Source organism: Pongo abelii, chromosome 10 (genome assembly GCF_028885655.2).
Source record: "Pongo abelii isolate AG06213 chromosome 10, NHGRI_mPonAbe1-v2.0_pri, whole genome shotgun sequence".
NCBI classification, from domain to species: Eukaryota; Metazoa; Chordata; class Mammalia; order Primates; family Hominidae; genus Pongo; species Pongo abelii.
In genome coordinates, this window is record NC_071995.2 from 23,684,191 (window position 1) to 23,705,929 (window position 21,739).

At 34.7% G+C, this 21,739-nt stretch overlaps 1 protein-coding gene across 11 annotated transcripts in view; it reads right to left on the reverse strand.

Annotated features, from left to right (window-relative positions):
* The window catches only part of C2CD5 (C2 calcium dependent domain containing 5), a 96,739-nt gene that overhangs the window by 1,351 nt on the left and 73,649 nt on the right, over positions 1 to 21,739 (reverse strand). For 3 of the 11 annotated variants that reach the window (XM_024256085.2, XM_054526311.1, XM_054526315.1), the window contains 6 exons: positions 21,170 to 21,257; positions 20,053 to 20,139; positions 9,713 to 9,763; positions 8,696 to 8,767; positions 7,182 to 7,372; positions 4,089 to 4,235 (listed from right to left, as the gene is read on the reverse strand). In XM_024256085.2, coding sequence (XP_024111853.1) covers positions 4,089 to 4,235; positions 7,182 to 7,372; positions 8,696 to 8,767; positions 9,713 to 9,763; positions 20,053 to 20,139; positions 21,170 to 21,257 — 636 coding nt within the window. 11 annotated transcript variants of the gene reach the window in all.

Sequence of the window (21,739 nt, forward strand, 5' to 3'; positions counted from 1 at the left end):
GTTCATGCTCTTCTGTTACATAAGGGGCAGTGCTGTACAGCTAAAAAAGCACAGGCTTCTAAATCATTAGGATAAAGATAGGCAATCCAATAGAAAAATGAGAAAAGGGTAAGAGGGCAATTCACAGGAAAGAAAACTCAAGGAGCTCCTGTGAACATATGAAAACATATTCAAGCCTGCTATTAGAGATATACAATTAAAATGACAATGAGACACCACTTCATATATATTGGCAAAAAAATGTAAAAGTTGGATGTTACCACGTGTTAACAAAGATATGAGACAACAGCAACACACTTAACACTGCAGCAGTAAGTGCAACCATCCTGAAAAGAACCATCTCCTAAAGCAGAAAAAGAACACACTCCGTGACCCATTAATTCCATGTATATGTGTTCCCTAGAGAAATCTTGGACATGTATGCAACAAAGATTAATAAGTAACTTTTCACTGCATCATGTTTAGCAAAATACTAGAAACAAACTAAATGCCCATCAAAACGGAAATGAAAATAAACTGTGGAATATTCATGCCTGAAATACTATATGGAAGTGAAAAATGACCTAAAGCTCAATCAATATGGGTAAATCTCACAATAAATTAAAAACAATTTTCAAAATGATATATACAATATAAAATCATTTACATAATTATATATATCCTTCTATATTTATATAAAGAATGTGCAAAATATCTCGATGAAATATATGGAAGTGAAAAATGACCTAAAGCTCAAACAATATGGGTAAATCTTACGATAAATTAAAAACAATTTGCAAAATGATATATACAATATAAAATCATTTACATAATTATATATATATCCTTCTATATTTATATAAAGATGTGCAAAATATCTCGATGAAGGGGAACTTTGGAAATCTCTATGAAAATTACAAAGGTACTACTTTGACCTAGCAATTCTGTTTTAAGAAATTTTCCCTACAGAGATGCTCACACTTGTGCTAATCACTTATGCATCACATTGTTTTTGTAGCACAGTATGTATTAGGCACAACATTTACTGAAAACAATCTAAATGTTTATCAGCAGGGGACTAATTAAAGAAATTCCGACCGACCTATACCATGGAGTGTTATGTGGTTGTAACAAACAATAAAGGTAATCTTTATGTCCTGAAATGAAAACGTTGCCAAGAAAAATCAGGTGAAAGAGAAAGCTGAGGAGCAATATGTACTGGAAAGCTACCACTTATATTAAACTTGGAGATAAAAGAATATATATTTATATATATTTGCTTGTATGTATAAAATCTCTCTGGTTACACACTCTGGAGTGTTACATCTCTAGAAGTTAACATGTGGGGAAGAAAACTGACTGGCTGGAACAGCAGACAAGGAGAGACTTTTCCATTCATACCTTTTTGAATTTTAAATCATGTACTACCTATTCAAAAATATATTAAAACATTTTAGATACAAAATAAGACAATTAATTTTTTTAAGATATAAAGGCATGCATAGGAATGACAACAAAACTAAGATGGTTCATTCAGTATAAAGAGGAAACAGGCCCACTGAGGCTTCAACCATATTTTTAATATTATATTTCTTAAGCTGAGGGTTACGTGTAAAAATGTCTGTGTGCAATTCTCTACATTTTTTGTGTATATGCAAGATCTCACATAAAAGTGGGGGGAAAAGCTAATGACATAAATCATGGCACCTGATATGTGTACACGTCAGTGGTAATCAGCCATTGACAGTTATTATTTGGGTACAGAGGAAGACGACTGGTGGTGGAAAATCTGGGTATATTCTAGCTTTTCTACTTATAGCCTCATACCAAACTTAAGTTTTTTAACCCTCAGTTTTTTTCACCTACAAAATGGAGTTAATATCAACACTACAAAGTACTAGAAATGAAAAAAAAAAAAAAAAGCACAGTTCATTTGGAAAACCAAACAATTCAATCTACGTCTTGGGTATGTTAGGAGAGGTGAGGCGGGCAACAGATGAGTCTGAAAAGGTAGAAGACCTGAGAATGTGGAAGACCTTGTATGACATATTAAGAAGCATGACTTTGTCTTGTAAGAAATCGTTGAAGACAAACATTTAAAAGATAGTAGTAACAACTTTTACAGTGCTTACTATCTACCAGCACTAAGCACATTACATATATTAACTCATGATTTCCCCAATTTTTATCCCAGTGTTATAGATGAGAAAACTGAGGCATAGAGATAAATTCTGTTCTGGATAAGCTGATTTTGAGGCACTTGTTAAGGTGCTAGTTAAGTCAGTGAACAAGTTGTATAAATTTAACGCTGGGAAAAACCCAAAACTACAAATCTCAATCTCAAATATAAAGTAATTAAGCAAAAAACGATTCTTAAAGTAGGGAAAATCCTCTTATATCAAATAAATTATTACAAAGAAGAATCCAGTTGAATATAATTTCAAGATCTAATAGATGCTTTCTTTATGACCAGATAATATCAAATGATATCAAATACTCCTGCTCAGGATGTGCCTGGTTTCCATTCTACTTCTACTTTCAAATGATCTGTGTAGATGTAGTTCTCAGCCCTCCTGGTTTTCCTCCTGCCTTTCTCACTGTTCCTTTCTCAATCTTTCTTCTCCCCATGTACCCCTTTTGACAACTCCACACAATCTCCTTCACTCCAAATCTTATCAATAAGCTGGTTGCAAATCCAGAACTGCAGTAGCCTCACTAAGCTTTAGATATGCCCCAATTATCTACCAAAAATCCTCCTAGGATGTTTCATAGCTTCCCTTCCCCCTCCAACGTGCCTTAGCCATTGCCAAAACTTATGAAAAGGTTGTCTCCTAGTTTTGTTTATCACTATTTTTCTTCAACATGTTAATGAAGTTTAGTATACCATGAGTTAACGAAAATGTATAAACTATCAAGAAAACCTGAAAAGAACTTAGTAAATGAAGTAACCTTCTGAAGAAATTGATTAAACTTCATGATGTCAAAATAAAACTAAAACCAGTCAGGTGTGGTGGCATGTGCCCGTAGTCCCAGCCACTAGGGAAGCTGAGGTGGAAAGATCGCTTGAGCTCAGGAGTTCAAGTCCAGCCTGGGTAACATGGCAAGACCCTATCTCTTAAATAAAGCTAAAACAATTTTGCATTTCCATAATGTCTTTTCAAACTGCTTATATATTTATGACAGCAACTCACTTTCACTATAGGATAATTCTATTAATGAAAAAAACAATGATACTAAGAATTTAAATGATTTGTCTTTGGTTACAATTATTTAGAAGTACAGGTAGGGGCAAAAAATATATATACATACACACATCTATTCATTCTTACTCCTGCTTAAATGATAAGTAATTAGTCTATATTAGAGCTTCTTAAGTTCTGTGTCTGCCAAGATATTGATCCCCTCTGCTCTCAGGGGTGTCACTTGGGTCAGAAACTGAGGGCCAATTGCCAGCAGCCACATACAGCTCCATGCATTCATCATAGTGTACCAGTGGACCACACAAATAGGATTTTTGATGTGTGCCAAGAGAAGCAGGTTGGGAAGAACTGCCTTTATCCATTTCATACTATTTCGTATAGTTAATTAATTTTTAAAAAAATTTAACAATTTTAAGTGAATTATCTTAACACAAAATTTAGAAATTTATTTTAAGATTTAAACTAACTGCCTTCATCCCCATTAAGAGAATAACACTACTTATTAGAAATAAGCAAGCACTCTGGCCTCACTATGATATACTCTTCATTAGTAAGGCAGCTGAAACTGGACAGCATCATAGTCCAAACTAAAGGATATCTTTAGCTCTCCTCAGTTAGCTATCACTGTATTCTAAACACCTACCAAAAAGAGGGTGGAAACAGTAACTCAGGAGCACAAATTCCAGACGTGATTAAGAATAATACCTAGTTACCTGAGATGTCGAAATAGCATGTATTGACTTGTGACTATGTATGACCATGGTTATTAATAAATTCACTAAAATGTCTTACACATCTAGACTCAAAGGGCTCTAAAGAGCAATTATCTTTGGAAGGGGGTTAGGGGTAGGAAGCCATGGAAGAAATTCTCAGGTTCCCGCCAATCAGGAATTTTTAACTGCATCTTACCTGGTTTTTATTTGGATTCTCCATGAAGACACACTGCTTCATTATGTAGGAGACAACAGCATTCCCTCCTAATGCAGCAACATGAGCTCTCACCATTGCAAACACTTCAGCAATAAAAGCATGGAGAAAACCACTGACTCCTCCTTCCTAAATAATAACGCACAGGAAAATCATACTATATATACATGTGTATGGACATAGGAATGCATACAAAATGTCAAAGAATATATATTAAAACATCCTAAATTATCTTAATATACCAAATAACTTAAACTTCTCTCACAATGGGGATTTACTGCATGAATGAACAAACATTGACTGAACACATGTCCAGGCAAGGATTTACTACCTTTACTTTACAGATGATAAAACTGAAGCCTGGAGAATTTGTAATTTGCCCATGACTAGCTATGATCAAATAGCTAGTAAGTAAACGGCAGGGCAAGAATTCAAATTGTGCCTCCACCTTCAACATCTCCATCAAATCATCATCATCATTTTATCATCATTTAAACAAATTGATGATAAGCCTAAACGATAAAACTTACCTGCTATCCATATCTCTCATTCTGAACCTGAACCATGTTCCAATCAAACTTGCCTTTTTTTCAGTTTCTCGAATGCACAAGCACTTTTCCTACCTCGGGCTCACTGGCACATGTTGCTCCCGAAGACTTTTCATTCAGTTTTTTTTTTTTTTTTCAGAGAACAACTCATTCACTCCTTGGTCCCAACTTACATATAATGTCTTCCGAGATACCTTCTCTGACTGTGAACTCTAAGTTGAATTCTATTATATACTCTGATAGCCTCTGTTCAATTTCTTTATATTACTTACTCACCCTAGTAATTAGATACTAATTATGTGATTATTTGTTAATGTCTACCATGCTCCAGTTCTACTAGACTGTAAATTCCATCAGGTCAGGGACTGTATCTGTTTTGCATACAACTATATGCTAACATCTAGTTCAACAGGTGCATATAATAAGAATTCCATATATAATTGTTAGGAAATAAAATCTAGTAGTTCAGGGTACTTTTTCCATATTCAAAAACAAGCAAAACAGAAATCAAAGGCTAGTCAATAGCTTAAAATGCTTTTCAACCTAGGTTTCCACAAATTTTATTGGACTTATTTACAGTCTAGGAGGAAATCTCCAACTTTAAACTGGAAGTTAAGGGGAAAAATGACTACAGTATTAGAAAACCATTCTATTGGGTCACATCTTTCTGAAAAGCCTGAGGATCCTACATATACTTTTATAAAGATATCTCTTTTTGCAGTTAGGGAATTAAGGGAGTTGCTTCAGCCCGCCTCCAACTCAATCATAGTTCAGCATATTTTTTTCTTTGACTTTTATCAGTTTCCTCCTGTTTATTAAATCAAAAAATTCTGATGGCACAGTAGCAAAGAGGACTAATTTTAAAAAATATTAATTAACTGTAAGAAAATGACTCAGGCAATTAACACATTTGGGATATTGTGCTACACAGTTAATATTATAAGTTTCTGTTGAAGGAAAACCTACCAAGAAGCAACATTTTGAGGTATGGGAGCTTAAGTAGTCAAGAAGGCTTAGGAAATAAAATTTTATGGATTCAAAATAGTGTAATATCCATGTGCTACCAAGAGCAAGTAGAAAAGGTTAATTCATAATATATGCCAGCTTTTCGCACCAAGTCTTTGTCAAATTTAAATGGATGTAGAAGTATCATCTATTTTAATTCTCTATCAAAAGGTTTTTGAGAATATCTTGATAGTTTATTTTTCATCTTAACATAATTAACAGTGATATAAAAACTACTTTATCTTGTTTTGGGGGAAGGACAGAGTCTCACTCTGTCACCCAGGCTGGAGTGCAACGGCGCAATCTTGGCTCACTGCAACCTCCACCTCTCAGGTTCAAGCAATTCTCGTGCCTCAGCCTCCTGAGTAGCTGGGATTACAGGGGTGTGCCACCATGCCTGGCTAATTTTTGTATTTTTAGTAGAGAAGGGGTTTCGTCATGTTGGCCAGGCTGGTCTCAAACTGCTGGCCTCAAGCAATCTACCCACCTCAGCCTCCCAAAGTGGTGAGAATACAGGCGTGAGCCACTGTGCCTAGCCTAATTTACCTTAAAGAAAACATCCACCTAATTAATTAAATAATCTGTCAGAAGCTATTCATTCATTTGCACAAAAACATATTGTGTTTATTCCGTGCCGGCTACTGTGCTAGGTGCAGGATGGTGAGTATGATATTAAAGATAGTGTGCAGGCTGTTATTCCTAAGAAAGCATAGAAATATTGCTGATGAAAAAGGGCACAGCTAAGTCATCTTTATAATGAATATACTTTCTAAAAATACAAACTGCAGCTGAAGTAAAATTTGAAAAGGTTATTGGATGTCACACCTCAGTAATTAAAAAATTTCCCTATTCACAATATTAATTTGCTTGGTAACCCCTGTTCCTTAACATATGATACAATATAATTTTTTTAAGTTTAAATTCCTGTGTTATAAAAGATATAACAGGCTGACTCTGATTCTGAACTTTTCCCACATCAAGTAAAATATTACAACTTGTTATTTAAAAACCAAATTAAAGTTTAATGATACTCTGTGAGATAAGACTGAAGAAATGTCATCCTCATACACTAACGGAGAGAGTAAAAAATGAGAAGCTTCATTCCTTTCTCTGGATGAAGAAACAGCAGAGCTAAATTACATAAAGTATCTCCTTAGACATGTATCTATAATACAGTCCTCTACTATTTGTAAATGTGATCTATCAAAAATTGCTAAACTACTGAGAAAACGAAGCTGTTCTTTCAGGGCTATTTTAAACCTCTATTTGAACACAGATATTTGTGTTATTTACTATATGATAAGGTTCTAAGATTTCTAACAATAGGTTTAAAACTAACACAATTCTTGTGATAATCCTAGCTGCTAAATGAAATAAACTCTAGACTCAATCCAGATTATTATAATATAAATAAATATTTGTAAATTTTTGGCAAAAAACAACAATTTGAAACTTGTTTGGTTTTGTTACTAAATCTTCAGAGAAAATTTTTTAAAAAATGAAATAACTTCTATAAAATTACCTCCCGAAGAGAAGTAGTCTCTCGAATAAAAAACATGTTAATTATCCCAAGATACTTAGTTATTTTTGCTCCAGGAATAAAAGAAAGAGGTGTCATCTTAACAACCCCAACTGTGGAATTTGCACAAGGTGGAGCAGAACGATTCCGGAAATTTCCATCACCCACTGGACTTGCTTTTTCAACTGTCACGGCTAAAATTGGAGAAAGAGGAGAAAACATTCAGAACAGACGCTGGTAACACAATTATTCCCTGAGGTTTCCAAATAAGTGGTGACAACATTCAGCTGTCTGTGAGGCTAAGCCATGTCATGAAAGAAAAGAAATTATCATGCACTGCATGCAATTAAAAAAGAGAGACAGAAAAACATGAGAGGAAATGCTGGAATGGAATTCTTTTGGAAGAAAAATGGCATTCCTGCAAAAGAAAATGTTGATGCAGTATAGCTACACACACAATGATTGGTTATAAAGTGAAGAAAAAGAAAAAGCGGCAGAGCATTAAAATTATCTGCTGTAGGAACAAATTATTACAAGGAGAGTGTGAAAGTTGTTCTATTTCCCAGTGCAATTTTTCCATCTTTTTCAGACGACTTCATCATTGTCAACTTGTAGATAAACCTTATGTTCTCTAGTTGTAAGATACTGTTTTTTTCCAAACCTTTTTGAAAACCAACTCATAATTTTAAAAGCTTAACATAATGACCTCTGCTAGCTAAAAGTTGGTTGTTTATAAAGTAAAAAAATAGCTACCACTTATTAAATAACTGCCATAAGCCAGACATATATATATATAATCCTTACAACAACCCAAAAACACAGGTTATCATCATCATCCCCATTTCATGCATGAGGAAATGGAAGGTTAGAGAAGTAAAGTAACTTGCCCAAGGTCTCATAGCTATTAAAATGGCACTTCTAGGATACAGAACCAGATCTGGCTGGTTTCACATCCTATATTATTTCTTGTGAAATGTAGTTTTTTCCCCCTTTTAATGTACGGTAAGCTCTTTCACTCAAATATATTTACCTCAAAATTTACCAAAACACATGGGGTAAAGATAACATATAAGTAATGATTCTGATTCTAGCAGTAAGGTAATAACTACTTTCTCACCATAAATTCTTTATTAGTTTAGCCCTCTGCAGATCACACTTAATAAACCGACAGATGCCACATACTAAATAGTACCTTGGGTCCTGGAAGAATGTCTTTTCAATAAGAGAGAGTTGGTAATTTACTTCCAACTAGAATGATATAATATCTATTTATATACTTTTAAGAATACCTGCACAAAAAGGAAAATTTTAAAAACACAATTCTATAGGTAAAACTAATAAATCTAAAGGCCTTTCAAAAGCTTTTCCTAAATGACCATTACAGTCTGCAGCTTTCACACTCTAACACATGATGGATTGGCAATGTTATTACTGGGTAGTAAGGTCTAGCTTTCACCACTGGGAAATCAGGGATATGTTTCTCAGATTATCATAATGTGGTAGAAACATCCGCCTACTTGTCTTAATTGATCCACGCCTTATGGTCTGAGCTTTCAGTTTAATGAGCTCTATCCAGCTGCTGCATCTGTCTGCAAAGGAACTGTAATCAACTGACGTTGCTGAAAACACAGACAGAAAACAAAAGAAAAAAACAAAGAAAAAAATATGGATGATGTCTCTTACTCGTCTTAACACTCCTTTCGATGATGTAATTTAACTGTAACTCAGAAAAAGAATGGTCCTTTTCAAGTCAGATAAGAGAGATAGTAAAGAGTCAAGCTTTAGACACTGATTTGTCCAAAACCAAGTTCTCAGTTAGCAGGCTGAGCATTTTTGGTGATGTCATAGTTGTGTGGTCTCCTAGGGAGAGCCTGAGTGGGGTCTAACATAAATATCAATGAAAGGACCACATACTGTGCTTTAACTAACTTTATTTCCTATTCTTCTTAATTTACAATATTTCAGTTGTTTCTATTTTATTTTATAATCAAAGCTTTGTGAATAATTCATTTCCCTAGTTTTACCCTAAAATTTTAAAAAAAGAGAGAGAATCAAATGTTGAAGAATATATTTTAAAAAGTTAGTAGTTGACTTATCTGTTATTAAAATATCTTCTTTCTACAATCAGTAAGAGGAAAACCAAAGGGCCATTTTTGTTAATGTTTTGTTTCCATGTCTGATTTTGGGCAACAAAGCCTCTGATAATATGGGGTCAGGGCAGGTGTGAGCCTCACAAGTTCCTCCTTTTAAAAAGAATAACTTTTACTACTGCTAAGCTGGAAAAAAATTTTTAAGGAGCTAAAATTTTATGCTTAGAAACTGGGAAACCATTAACATACTAAAAAATTTAAATATTAGTTTAATTGATGTTTTTTAAAAGAACATATTCTACCTACAAAAAAAAAAAAAAAAGCCAGATTTTGGTGTCTATTCCATATTGTCCAGTGCATTTTCTTCAATGTCTATAATTTTATGCACCACCAAACTAGAATTTTACACCCTTGGTGACTATTTGCTTAATTAGACAAACTCACCTCTCTGTGCAGCTGGTATACCTGAGTTAGAACTTGCACTCTCCAGGTGTTCTAATAAGACAATATGAACAACATTAGCTCGGATGCTAAGTACAAGCCAGTACCTCTTCTTTGTTATTTGTTAATACCTCTATAAGCCAGAAGAATAGGAGGAAATCTTTATGGCTTCATTGCAAAAGCAAACCAAATAAAAGCATTTAGGTTTAAAATGCAGTTTCTATTGATAAATGAAAACTAGCTCAGTTCATAAATACCATGCCAAAGGAGACTACTTGCTTACTATAACACAAAAAGAGTTTCAGAAACTTTATAGTCACAAGAAAATATAAACATAGTAACAAATGTGAGTATGATGAAAGCAGGATGTGAGACTAGGCAGAGAAAAGGGTCAATGTGTTGGGAAGAATATCTGAAATGAAACATGGAAGGAAAATGTTTGCTGTGGGGAAGAGTCTATAAGATTAAGAATTACAGACAAGATAATGATTATGCTTCACAGATCAGCATAAGCTGCTCCCTAGTCTTAACTCTCACCACCAACTTCTTCATTCGAGGACTTCGATATCAACAGCTCCCTCTGGTGGTATCAAGACTTTGTGAAACTAAAAAATGAGTGATCACAGAGGTAACTAGGAATCCCAAGCCAGTATCACTCCCTTTCCAGTAACCTGACAGTAGCATCCAGAATTTTCCCTGATATTTTTTATTACAGGTATTTAAGGTATTGTACAAATTTAAATAGCACTATAAAAAAACTTCATAATCTATTTTTAATGCTCATGTTCTACCCACATTAGAATATTTAAATTTTTGTTTGAAAGAATTTTACAACTAAAAGAATAGTGCTGCCAATTTAGAAATAACTCATGAAAAGCACTGAGAATAATTCTGTTGGCTTAGTATAGTATAGTTTAAGTATAGATAGATAAATACGTTTTTTCATTTCTACTTAGTGTGTTGATTTTTTGGTAACATTCTTAAATTAATTTAAAAAACTTTTCAAAACATTATTTGTACAGAATGTTTCTACCATAGAATGTTGCTGCTAATTGAAAATACAATGCAAGTATCTCACCACGCCCCACCAACACAATTTTTTTTTTTTTTTTGAGACGGAGTTTCGTCTTGTTGCCCAGGCTGGAGTGTAGTGGCATGGTATCAGCTCACTGCAACCTCCATCTCCCAGGTTCAAGTGATTCTCCTGCCTCAGCCTCCCAAGTAGCTGGGATTACAGACACCCACCACCACGCCTGGCTAATTTTTTTGTATTTTTAGTAGAGATGGGTTTCACCATATTGGCCAGGCTGGTCTCGAACTCCTGACCTCAGGTAATCCACCTGCCTCGGCCTCCCAAAGTGGTGGAATTACAGGTGTGAGCCACTGCACCTGGCCCACAGTTTTTATAAAGCAATTGACCACTAGCTAATACTGCAGCATATACAGAGCTGATGAATAAAAAGGATCACCAGGTGGGGTCCACAAAAGGCCTATGAGGGTACCACACTGTGGACATGCCCTGACCATCATGCTCACTGACTGGAGATCTAGATAGGAAAAGTCCTCCTGATTCAGGATCTTGAGGGACTCTGGAAGTCTAGGAGGAGATGGGACCTATAGAAAGACCAGCACAGACCTGACATTCATAGGCTTACCAGATCTGTAGGGACACTCAGCACGGAAACAGACTCAATGGAGAGACTGGGACACCAACTGTCCTACCCCTAACTTACATATCTCAAGACAGTCCTGAGGCTCTCATATGTCTTGTGCAGTATAGATTTGGTTGGTGTAGAATTACAGAACATATAGCTGGCATTTAGGAATTCTGTGCATTTTTTTAAACTGCAGGGGAAAGAGCAATGGCTTAAAAATTTCTGAAAAATCACTAAAACGACAATCTTTTTTATACCTTGATATTATCTGAGTAATATGGAATTCCCTAGTAGGAACTGCATATATTTTAATGGCAAACATACACAGAAAGAGCTTACCTGAGTATGTATTAAATATCTGTTCCCATCTCTAACATCAAGTGGAAAAAACAAGGTACACAATGATATGTAAAATACTCATGTTTTTTAAAAAGGATGAATAGAGTATCTTTGAAAGACAGACAGTAAACTGCTAAAAGTAGTTGCCTCTTGGGGAAGGAAATGGAGAAGAGAGCTTTATTCTGGACTATATGATTTTTGTAATATTCGAATTTTTCACGATACACATGTATTACTTTTACCCCATAAAATTTATATAAAGGGTGAAGAGGGAAAAAATGGGAGGGAAAATGTTTATTCCCTGCCCTCAAATATGAATGCATCTGAAAAAAATCTGAAAAACCAGTTTTAAAGGGAGAAGATTTTTGATTTCACTTAGGGAGAGCAGGTTTATCTTTTAACATGCTTGCTATCTTAATTTTTCTCCCAGAAAAAAAGGCCCAAGAGGCCCAAGGCCAGCTGGTCCCAACAGCAGATAGACAGCAGCACCTTGGACGGGTCTGAATACCTCAAATGTCTGATGACCTCAGACTCCCAGGCCCTGAGCTCCTCCTGATCAGAGTTTGGCTTCCCAGGTGGTAGGCTTTTCAAAAGAGAAGGTACTGCAGATACACGCAGTCTGACTCACTGACCAACTGGGAGTTCTGGTTTAAAAGAAATAAAACAACATGCAATCTCTAGGCTAATACTAAATTAAAAACAACATAGTTCATTATTCAAGGGTAGAAATCTCCTTAAAAGTCTTTCAGGCTTTGTTGAGTTGTGCTCAGTTGTGTGCCATTTGTAGATCTATACGGAAGAGTCTGAAACAAATGCTTTTCATGTCAGATCCCCCTTCTAGCTGCAAACAGAGTCTCAATTAAGCCACACAACAGTCTGCTTCTATTATAATTTGGTTTCCCATTTAACCAAGAAGATTATTTTGCATTTTTTTAAAAGTCACCATTAAGTGATAACCCTGCAAGCCCCAAATAAATGACCCTAGAAACTTAGCAAAGCAAAACAGGGTTATGGTTTTATTATTCTCCTAGTGCACTCTAGCAATATTTAACAAGCCCTGTGTCTAGTGGTGTGGGAGGGAAACTAACCCAGGTTAAAAGCAGCTTAGTGGAAATGAGCATATTAATGACAAAAAGGATTCTTCCTCCCTGAAACAGACATTCTCCAGTGCGTCTAAAGTCTGAGACTTTTCCATTCTTCTAAATAACTTGTCGTAAACAATGGCAAAGGTATTTGTTAGCTGCAGCGATTATTTGAATGTAGGTCCCCTCCAAAACTCATTGAAATTTAACTGCCATTGTAACAGTACTAAGAAGTAGGACATTCTGGCCAGGGGCAGTGGTTCACACCTGTAATCCCAGCACTTTGGGAAACCTAAGTGGGCAGGTCGGTTGAGCTCAGGAGCTGGAGACCAGCCTGGGCAACATGTTGAAACCCCATCACTACAAAAAAAGATAAACATTAGCCAGGCAAGGGGGTGTTAGTGGTCCCAGCTACTCAGGAGGCTGAGGTGGGAGGATCGCTTGAACCCAGGAGGTAAAGGCTGCAGTGAGCCAAGATCGCAGCACTGCACTCCAGCCTGGGGGACAGAGTAAGACCCTGTCTCAAAGAGAGAAAAAAAAAAAAAAAAAGGCCAGGCACGGTGGCTCACGCCTGTAATCCCAGCACTTTGGGAGGCCAAGGCAGGTGGATCACTTGAGGTCAGGAATTCGATACCAGCCTGGCCAATAGGGTGAAACCCCGTCTCTACTAAAAATACAAAAAAAAATTAGCCAGGCATGGTGGCAGGCACCTGTAATCCCAGCTACTTGGGAGGCTGAGGCTGGAGAATCACTTGAACCTGGCAGGCGAAGGTTGCAGTGACCCAAAATCATGCCTCTGCACTCCAGCCTTGGCAAGAGAGAGAGACTCTTGTCTCAAAAAAAAAAAAAAGGAGGACATTTAAGGCCTGATTAGGCCAGGTCTCCACCCTCATGGGTGGGATTGGTGCCATTATAAAAAGGGAGATTTGATCTCCTCTTGCTCTCTTTTCGCCCTTCTGCCCTGTGATAACACAGCAAGAAGGCCCCTGCCAGATGCTGGTTCCTTGATATGGGACTTCCAACCTCCAGAATAAATAAATCTGTTTATTTATTCTGAGTCAATAAATGCCTGTTCTTTATAAATTACACGGTCTCAAGTGTTTTGTCACAGTAGTACCAAACAAACTAAGATAAATACAGGAATAAATTTCTACACTGATCAGTACCTCTTTTGACTATCTATTCACTTTATATCATTAGAATTTGCAGATCATCTTTGCTCTAAATAATTAAAAAATGTTTGAGAAAATCTTATCTGAATGTCTTTTAAAAATTACTAAAACTAAAAAACTTCCTACAAATTTGGAAATGATTCTCTGGCAGATTAAAATATATGCAGTTGGGAGTCATTATAATTTATGTTTTATTTTCCTATTTAAACATTCTCAGTTTTATTATGATCAAAACTCGGTTTTATGTTTCTTTAGGAATTTCCATCACTTGATAATGCATTGATTAGTTATGCTTTATAAGTATAAAATCTAACTTCATGACTGGGGTAGACAAATGATATATCTAAACATTCAGTATAAACCTGATCTATAACGATACTCCAATACTGTTGAATTGATAAGGAAACTGTCATATCACAGTTGTAAATTACTAAGGCACACAGAAAGACAGAACTAGCTTCAATTTGGACAGTTTACAAGGGAAAAATTCAACTGTGATACCTAGGTAGTACATATATTAGATAACAAAGACAATTAACTTCCCTATTTGGGTCATTTAAGTTTCTAATTAAAGGTGTACGACATCCTAAACCACTTGGTCTTTCTTCTTCAATCCCCTTCTTAGATTTTCCTGCTTCTATTTCCAAGCATGCAATCTCCCTCTCACTCCTATCTTTTATAGCTTCTCTTCCAAATAATCCGTTTTCTGTCAGTAACTCAATGCAATTTTCCTTTGCTTTTTACTCCCTCTTCCTCTAACTATGGATTTCACTGTCCTCAAGCTGCCTTGAAGAAGCTACAGAGACAAAGATTCTTTATTCCTACTTCTGCATCAATTCTCTTGCCTTCCGTCCTTCCTTCCTTCCCATTTCTGGGATGAGTTTTTCACACATTTTCCTCTAGTTAGTTTCTGTTTTTTGCATTCTCTTCCCCTGAGCATCTCTTTCCTTTTAAAACTTGCCGTTGATTATTTGGCCATCCAATAACATCAAGAATTTTAACTGTTTTTTATTGTTGCTGCCACTTGGTCATAGTGACAAAATATATTTTTTAAAAAATAGTAATAACAGACATGCAATGGACTATTAATATATAAAAAAAACTATTAATATATAATAAAATATATAATATATTTAATTAGTATAAGGAAATATATATAGTCATAAGAATTCAAACCGTTAGTTGGCAGGAAAAGTAAAAGATAACTTCTGTATTTTTTACAAATATACAGTTCTAATTGCTATTTTAAAATAATGTTAGCAAGACTTTAAATTCAAACAGTTAAACTATTTTAAAATCAAATCTGTGAGTGAGACTGTCTCTAAAAAGAAAAAAAATCTAATTTGATTTAACAAAGAAAAAGTAACTCTTCTAGCCTACAATAAAAAACTCTGACGCAGACACCTAATTTTGAAGTACAATGTATTGTGGGTATAAGCCAACTTGATTTTGTATTGAAATCCAGATTTTAACCTATGCTTGCCACAGCAGTCAGCAGCTAATGTAATGAACAGAGTATTCCTGCCAGCCTATAGCTTATGCCACTGAACACGAGGAAAGTACTCTAGTAAAAGCAAAAGGAAAGCAGGAAACAAGGTGGGTATTAAAAAAAAAAGAGTCTTCTATACAGTTTCACTCAACGGTATTTAAAACTAAAATTGACTTAATTAAACCTTTTTAATTTTTAAACGATCAGTGTTTTAATGAAAACTATTATCCTACCTTAGGTAATATTTTTTAAGAACTTGAAATATATTTAAAGCAGTATATGATTTATACACACTTGTCTAATATAAGTTCTTAAGCCCTACAATACAGCAACTAATAGCTCAAGATGTAAACCTTTAGATTAATTTCTCTAAAGTAATATGCTAACCTTTTATAAAAATTACATGTATACAATTCTTGAGATAAACTGAAATCTATGAGAAAAATCTCGCTGATTTTTTTTACTCTTCTCCCAGACCTCAAACCAGACTCCCCCCAATTTTGCTCATTCTTTTTCCATATATATATATATATATATATATATATATATATACACATTATTTTTAAAGTCTCTTGAAAATCATTTCAGAGAAAAACTCAGGTTTGGATATCAATGATGAGAAAAAAACATGAAAATTGTATTAAAAATTTGCTATAGCTACCATTTTTCTCATAACACACTCTTGTATAAACATAAATAATTTATGTTGATACCATATCATCTATCCTTTAATAAATTATTTAGGCTCAGCACCAGTTAATATATCAAATCAGAAAAATCAAGACAACCAGCAAGGTGACAACAAATCAACCATAAATTTGAGACATACATCAAACTACTTAGTTACCTTTAAAAACAAAACCAAATATAATAAACGATGGAAAGAAAAAATTGAACATGGATGGACAATTCAGGCCCAGGCTTACTCTACACAGTGAATTAAGATACATGTTATTGAAGCAACATTTCTTTACATGACATTCACCCATTTTCAATAACACAAAAAGTCAATGAAAGGTTTATCTACAAGTAAAAAGATGGAAATATTAATAAACACACTATGCTTAGCTCTTGAGACTAATCCCCTAGTCAATATATAAGGAAATAAAAAATTTTAACAATCATCCTATTTGTGATTAAAAACATGAAATATAAACTGGAATTCAAAGTTACTGAAAGTAAAAAAAAAAAGCTATCGGCTTATTTAACTTAACAAAACAATTAAAAAACTATACTTTTATTTATCAGTATTAGTAACTGACTTTTAAGCCTCTTATGGTTGCATATTTTAAAAAGCAGAGAAATCTTTTGAGCATTTATCCCTAACACTCTTACCTTCCTCTCTTCCTACTTCCACTAAATTGCTATTCTTGAATTTTTCCAGACATTGCCTTCTGTCATGTTACAACACTCGATTACTCCATTTTTAAGACTCTAATAGAGTCTGAAAAATATAATAGTATTTTTCAGACCTTTTCAAAACCTATCTTAGCCTCAAATTTTCCAAAACATTTTGAGATAGCTTTAAAAACTGTATTTAGCCCATGCCCTCCTGAAAAGACTTGAGGAAGCACAAGACAATAAATAAGCATGCAACATAAACCACAATTTACAAAACTACAGAAATATTGACAGAAAAGTACAGATACACTTTAAAGTGTTTACTGATGATTTTACAATGCAATATTCAAGGAAAAGCACATAGGTTTTACAGTTAAGCACTTAGTATAAAAAGTTTTACATATATTAGTATTAGATGTGATGGTCTGATGATGATGATGACAATAAAGGGTGGCATAATCAATCAATGGTTTTCAAACTTTTTGAGACCCTTTCTTCAAGTGAAATCACATACTTCTGTATGGATATATAACAACACATGGAATCAAAGCTGCTGTTTCAGAAAAGTAGGGGATCCAGAGACCTACCCTCAATCCCATCCTTCTCTGCTCCCTTTTACTCTGCCTCCTGGAAGGCCAAGAGGTACCTCTGACAAACCTCTATGGTTCAGAGGAGCAGAATTTAAAATTAAAATTATTGGTTTAATTGACTAAAAGTTATTTGAAATCATTTTTTATTTTGTTTTACTTTTTTGAGACAGCGTCACTCTGTCGCCCAGGCTGGAGTGCAGTGGTACAATCACAGCTTACTGTAGCCTCAACCTCCCCGGGCTCAGGTGATTCTACCACCCAGCTTCCTGGGTAGCTGGGACCACAGGCACACCACCATGCATGACTAATTTTTTGTATTTTTTGTAGAGAAGAGACTCCTAGGCTCAAGCAATCCGCCTGCTTCGGCCTCCCAAAGTGCTGGGATTACAGATATGAGTCACCGCGCCCAGCTGAACACACTTAAATTAAATACAGAAGCTCAGTGTGACCTTGGGGACTAATTTAGCTTTTGATTTACTTTTTGAAATGGGAATATGTTAATAATTGAAGAACCATAAACTACAAAAACCCAAGGAATTTTAAAGGTTAGAGAGAATCTTTTCACATTTCACACATGACGAACTGAGGCTCAAAAAGGTTAAGCAATTGGTCCAAGTTCTCATGCCTAATCCACAGCAGAACTCAGGAAACACAGGTCGGTTGCTCTTCCAACCTACCTCATGGTCCCTCTCAATTCTCCCTAAAATGAGTTGCAAATATTTTAGGTACTGTTCAAATAGGACTTACTCTACTCAAATTCTTATTTTCTTGTTTTTTAGTCCACAAAGTATCATTTTGCATACCATATACTAACGATCATATAAGCACCAGTTATAATTCCTTTGAAGACATTTTGAAAGCTACTGCAGAAGTGGAATGTTGTCCTTATAGACAAGGCAAACTTAGCTTAAATCTAATCTTCTTCAGAATTCAGTAGGTATTAACAACATAGTAAAACAGAGTTAATAGGGACCCCAAGTCCACAAATACGTTTTCCTACAGAATAACAATCAATCAAACCTTTGTCGATTAGGTTTTAGGGCTTTTTTTTTTTTTTGGCCCCTATTGCAGGATAAGGATAAATGAAATTATACCTAGAAGTGATTTGGAACTAACCCTGAATAAATACAAATTTCTGTATAAAGTAGATGTTAAAGAAAAAAAAACTTGCTGTACAGTGAGTTCAAGAAAGACTTTTCTTCTTTTTGAGAGAGGGTCTCCCCCTATCGCCTAGGCTGGAGTGCAATGGCACAATCACAGCTCACTGTAGCCTTAACCTCCTGGGATCAAGCAATCCTCCCACCTCAGCCTCCCACATAGCTAGGATCACAGGTACATACCACTACATGCAGCTAATTATTTATTTTTTGTAGAGCTGGGGTCTCACTGTGTTGCCCAGGCTGGTCTTAAGCTCCTGGATTCAAGCGATCTTCTCGCCTCAGCCTCTCAAAGTGCTGGGATTACAGGTATGAGCCAACAGGCCCGGCCCAAAGAAGACTCTTGACAGTTCTGCTTTCTTCCTGGAAGCTGTATTTAATTCATAAATCTGAACTCACATTACCTTTGAATTTGATTTTTCCTCTCTATTCTTTCAAGGATATTGAGATATGCTACAATTCTCTATGGAGTTCTAAATCAGAATTTTAGGTGATGACAAAAAGGAAAAAGAGGATCACAGTTACCACGTTACAAAGTTCAGAATTTGGAAGCAGCTTATTTTTCATCTTCGAAATGTGAGACAAGATCTATTTATCTATATAAACAGACTGTACTGATTTAATAAAGATTCTATTGACATATATGCAAAGTGAATATAAAACTATTCTGTATTATACATAATTTGGTATCAAATAACAAGTAGGAATCATAAAATAATATCCATTGTATTATAAGACATAAAAGTTGAAGAGCTGATTTCAAATAACTATCATTTCTCATAAATTTAGTGAAAAACATATACTACATTTATCTAATACATAATGCTACAAAATAAGGTACAGTAATTTTAAAATTTTTTGTAATAAAAACTATACTAAAATCAGATGAGAAATGGAAAACAATACCTCCCACTTTTCTCCGAAGATTATGCAGATCAAAATAGATTTATTGCTATTAAATTAAGGAGCTATCAATTTGCACTGGAAAAAAACATGGCAGTGTCTTATATAAGTATATAACAATGTTCTTCAATTATCGCCACAGCAAAGACAGGAAGCTCATCCCTTTCTCACTTGTACTACTCCCACTCAAAACCTCTTCATATATCTTCTGAAAAAAAAAAAGCATTCTGTTGTCCATGAAAATCCAAAACTTTTTGTGAAGGTTTAATTGTTGCTGGAAAAAACTTACCAAATATAATATAAAATATCAAGTATTCTATGTGTGAATAGTTACAGTGGGAAATCCAAACCTTTGAAAATAAAGCTTTAATACATTAAGGTATGAGAATGGAATATCATAGGAAAAATTACCTTAATAACTTACAATGAAATTATTTGAGAAATTAAAATAAAAGGAACATTAATTTCTCCCCTTTATGAATATGAAGAAACATATAATGAGGGAATGAAGGATAAATTTTCACCTCAAGGTTAGTAAGATTGCCTATAATGAAGAAGCAGTGAAAGGAACTAGAAACCAGGATTTGTGTTTGCTTTTTCCCTCACTTAACTAACCTTTTGCTGGTGGAAAAGGATGAGAAGGAAATGAATCTGAACACAGTTCCAGTGGAAATTGTAAAAGTTCTTCATTATCTGTTGAGGCTAGAAAGGCAAGAAAAATATCAGTTATTTAGTAATGATCTATTATTAATTTTTTAAAATTAAGAATCTGTGACAACATACATATACATATTCTCAGCTCCATCTCCCTGCCCCAATTTATTCTGGTCATTTTCTCCTTGATTTCTCCCATGGAAACCCTTCATCTGCATGATGCTGAGACTGGTGCTATCTTCCCTGCTATGACTCTTGTGAAGCTTTAAGAGATTAATATCTGTAACTCACTTAGCACAGTGCTTTGCAAATAATAAATGCTAGATAATAATTAATATCCTACATTTTGTCCATTACTAGTTTTTATGATACTTAAACCGGTTACATGTCTTCTTTGATAAATATCTGAACACATAATCATTTAATACATCTACCTGACGTTAACGCACTGCTCAAATCTTATCAATGCTATACATGTAGAATGTAAGCAACTTTTAAAAGTTTAGGACTAATCAGGAATATTTCATTTAGCCAGTAAATCATTCAAACTATACAAGAAAGTATAGTATCCCCCATTATGTGTTTTTCAGAACACACAGTTTCCAATAATTTGGATTTCTTCAGAATATATTAAGAATACTGCTTCCTAAATTTTACTGGATTAAGGCCACCTTTGTGAATCTGTTGAACACTATGGAACTTGTCCTGAAAATAATACACAGGCACACAATTGTGCTTACTACATCAGCAGGTCCTCAGATGCCTTGAAGACCTTGCCAGAGATCTTAGTATAGAAACCCTTATATTACTGCAGAATTAATACGCTATAATTTAAGTCTAAAAAACCAGCAGCATTCTCTACGTAAATATCAGGCAAATACCACCCAGTCGTGTGTGAAAAATATCAAGTCAGCCATACGCTTATCCACACAGTTACCTTCATAAAGATGAACAGAAAAAGCAGCAAATATTCTTCAAGAAACAAGTAATTTATTGAATCCATCTGTCGTCTATATTTTATCACTGAACCATAACACAGACAAACACAAACTGAACTTCCTATCCAGTAAAGATTTACCTCTTTGCAACGACTTTTCAACAGGGGTTTTTGTGGTTTGTAAAGCCTGATTTTTGTCAAAAGTTATTGCGACTGCCGTGACTGTAACCTAGAATTATAAAAACAATAATGGTTAGCAAAATAATCACTGCCAAAACTAAGTTTCTTACATATTTTTTTCAGTACCATGGAACAACCTATACCAAATACCTTTTCTGGTTAAAATCCTCAACCAGAATTATGTATAAATTCAGATACACAAACTACAACTATGCCAAACAGTTATACCTAAATCTAGATATTCCAGAAAGAGCTCAAGAACCTTCTCTAAAAAATGGGAACTGGTGAAATCCCACATGATGGGTACAGATCCTACTGTATACATGCTGAAGCATACGTGTGCTTACCCCCTCAGATAACTAAAGTTCAGAAAAAGAAACACACATGGCCTAATGCATACTAACATATATTTTTTAATATTGTGAGGTAAACTAGTATATGTTTAAGTTATTTAATTAAGGCAAAATTATGATAATGAAGCAGATAATAATGAAAATAATAAAACAGATCAGATAAAGACTATTATTTAAT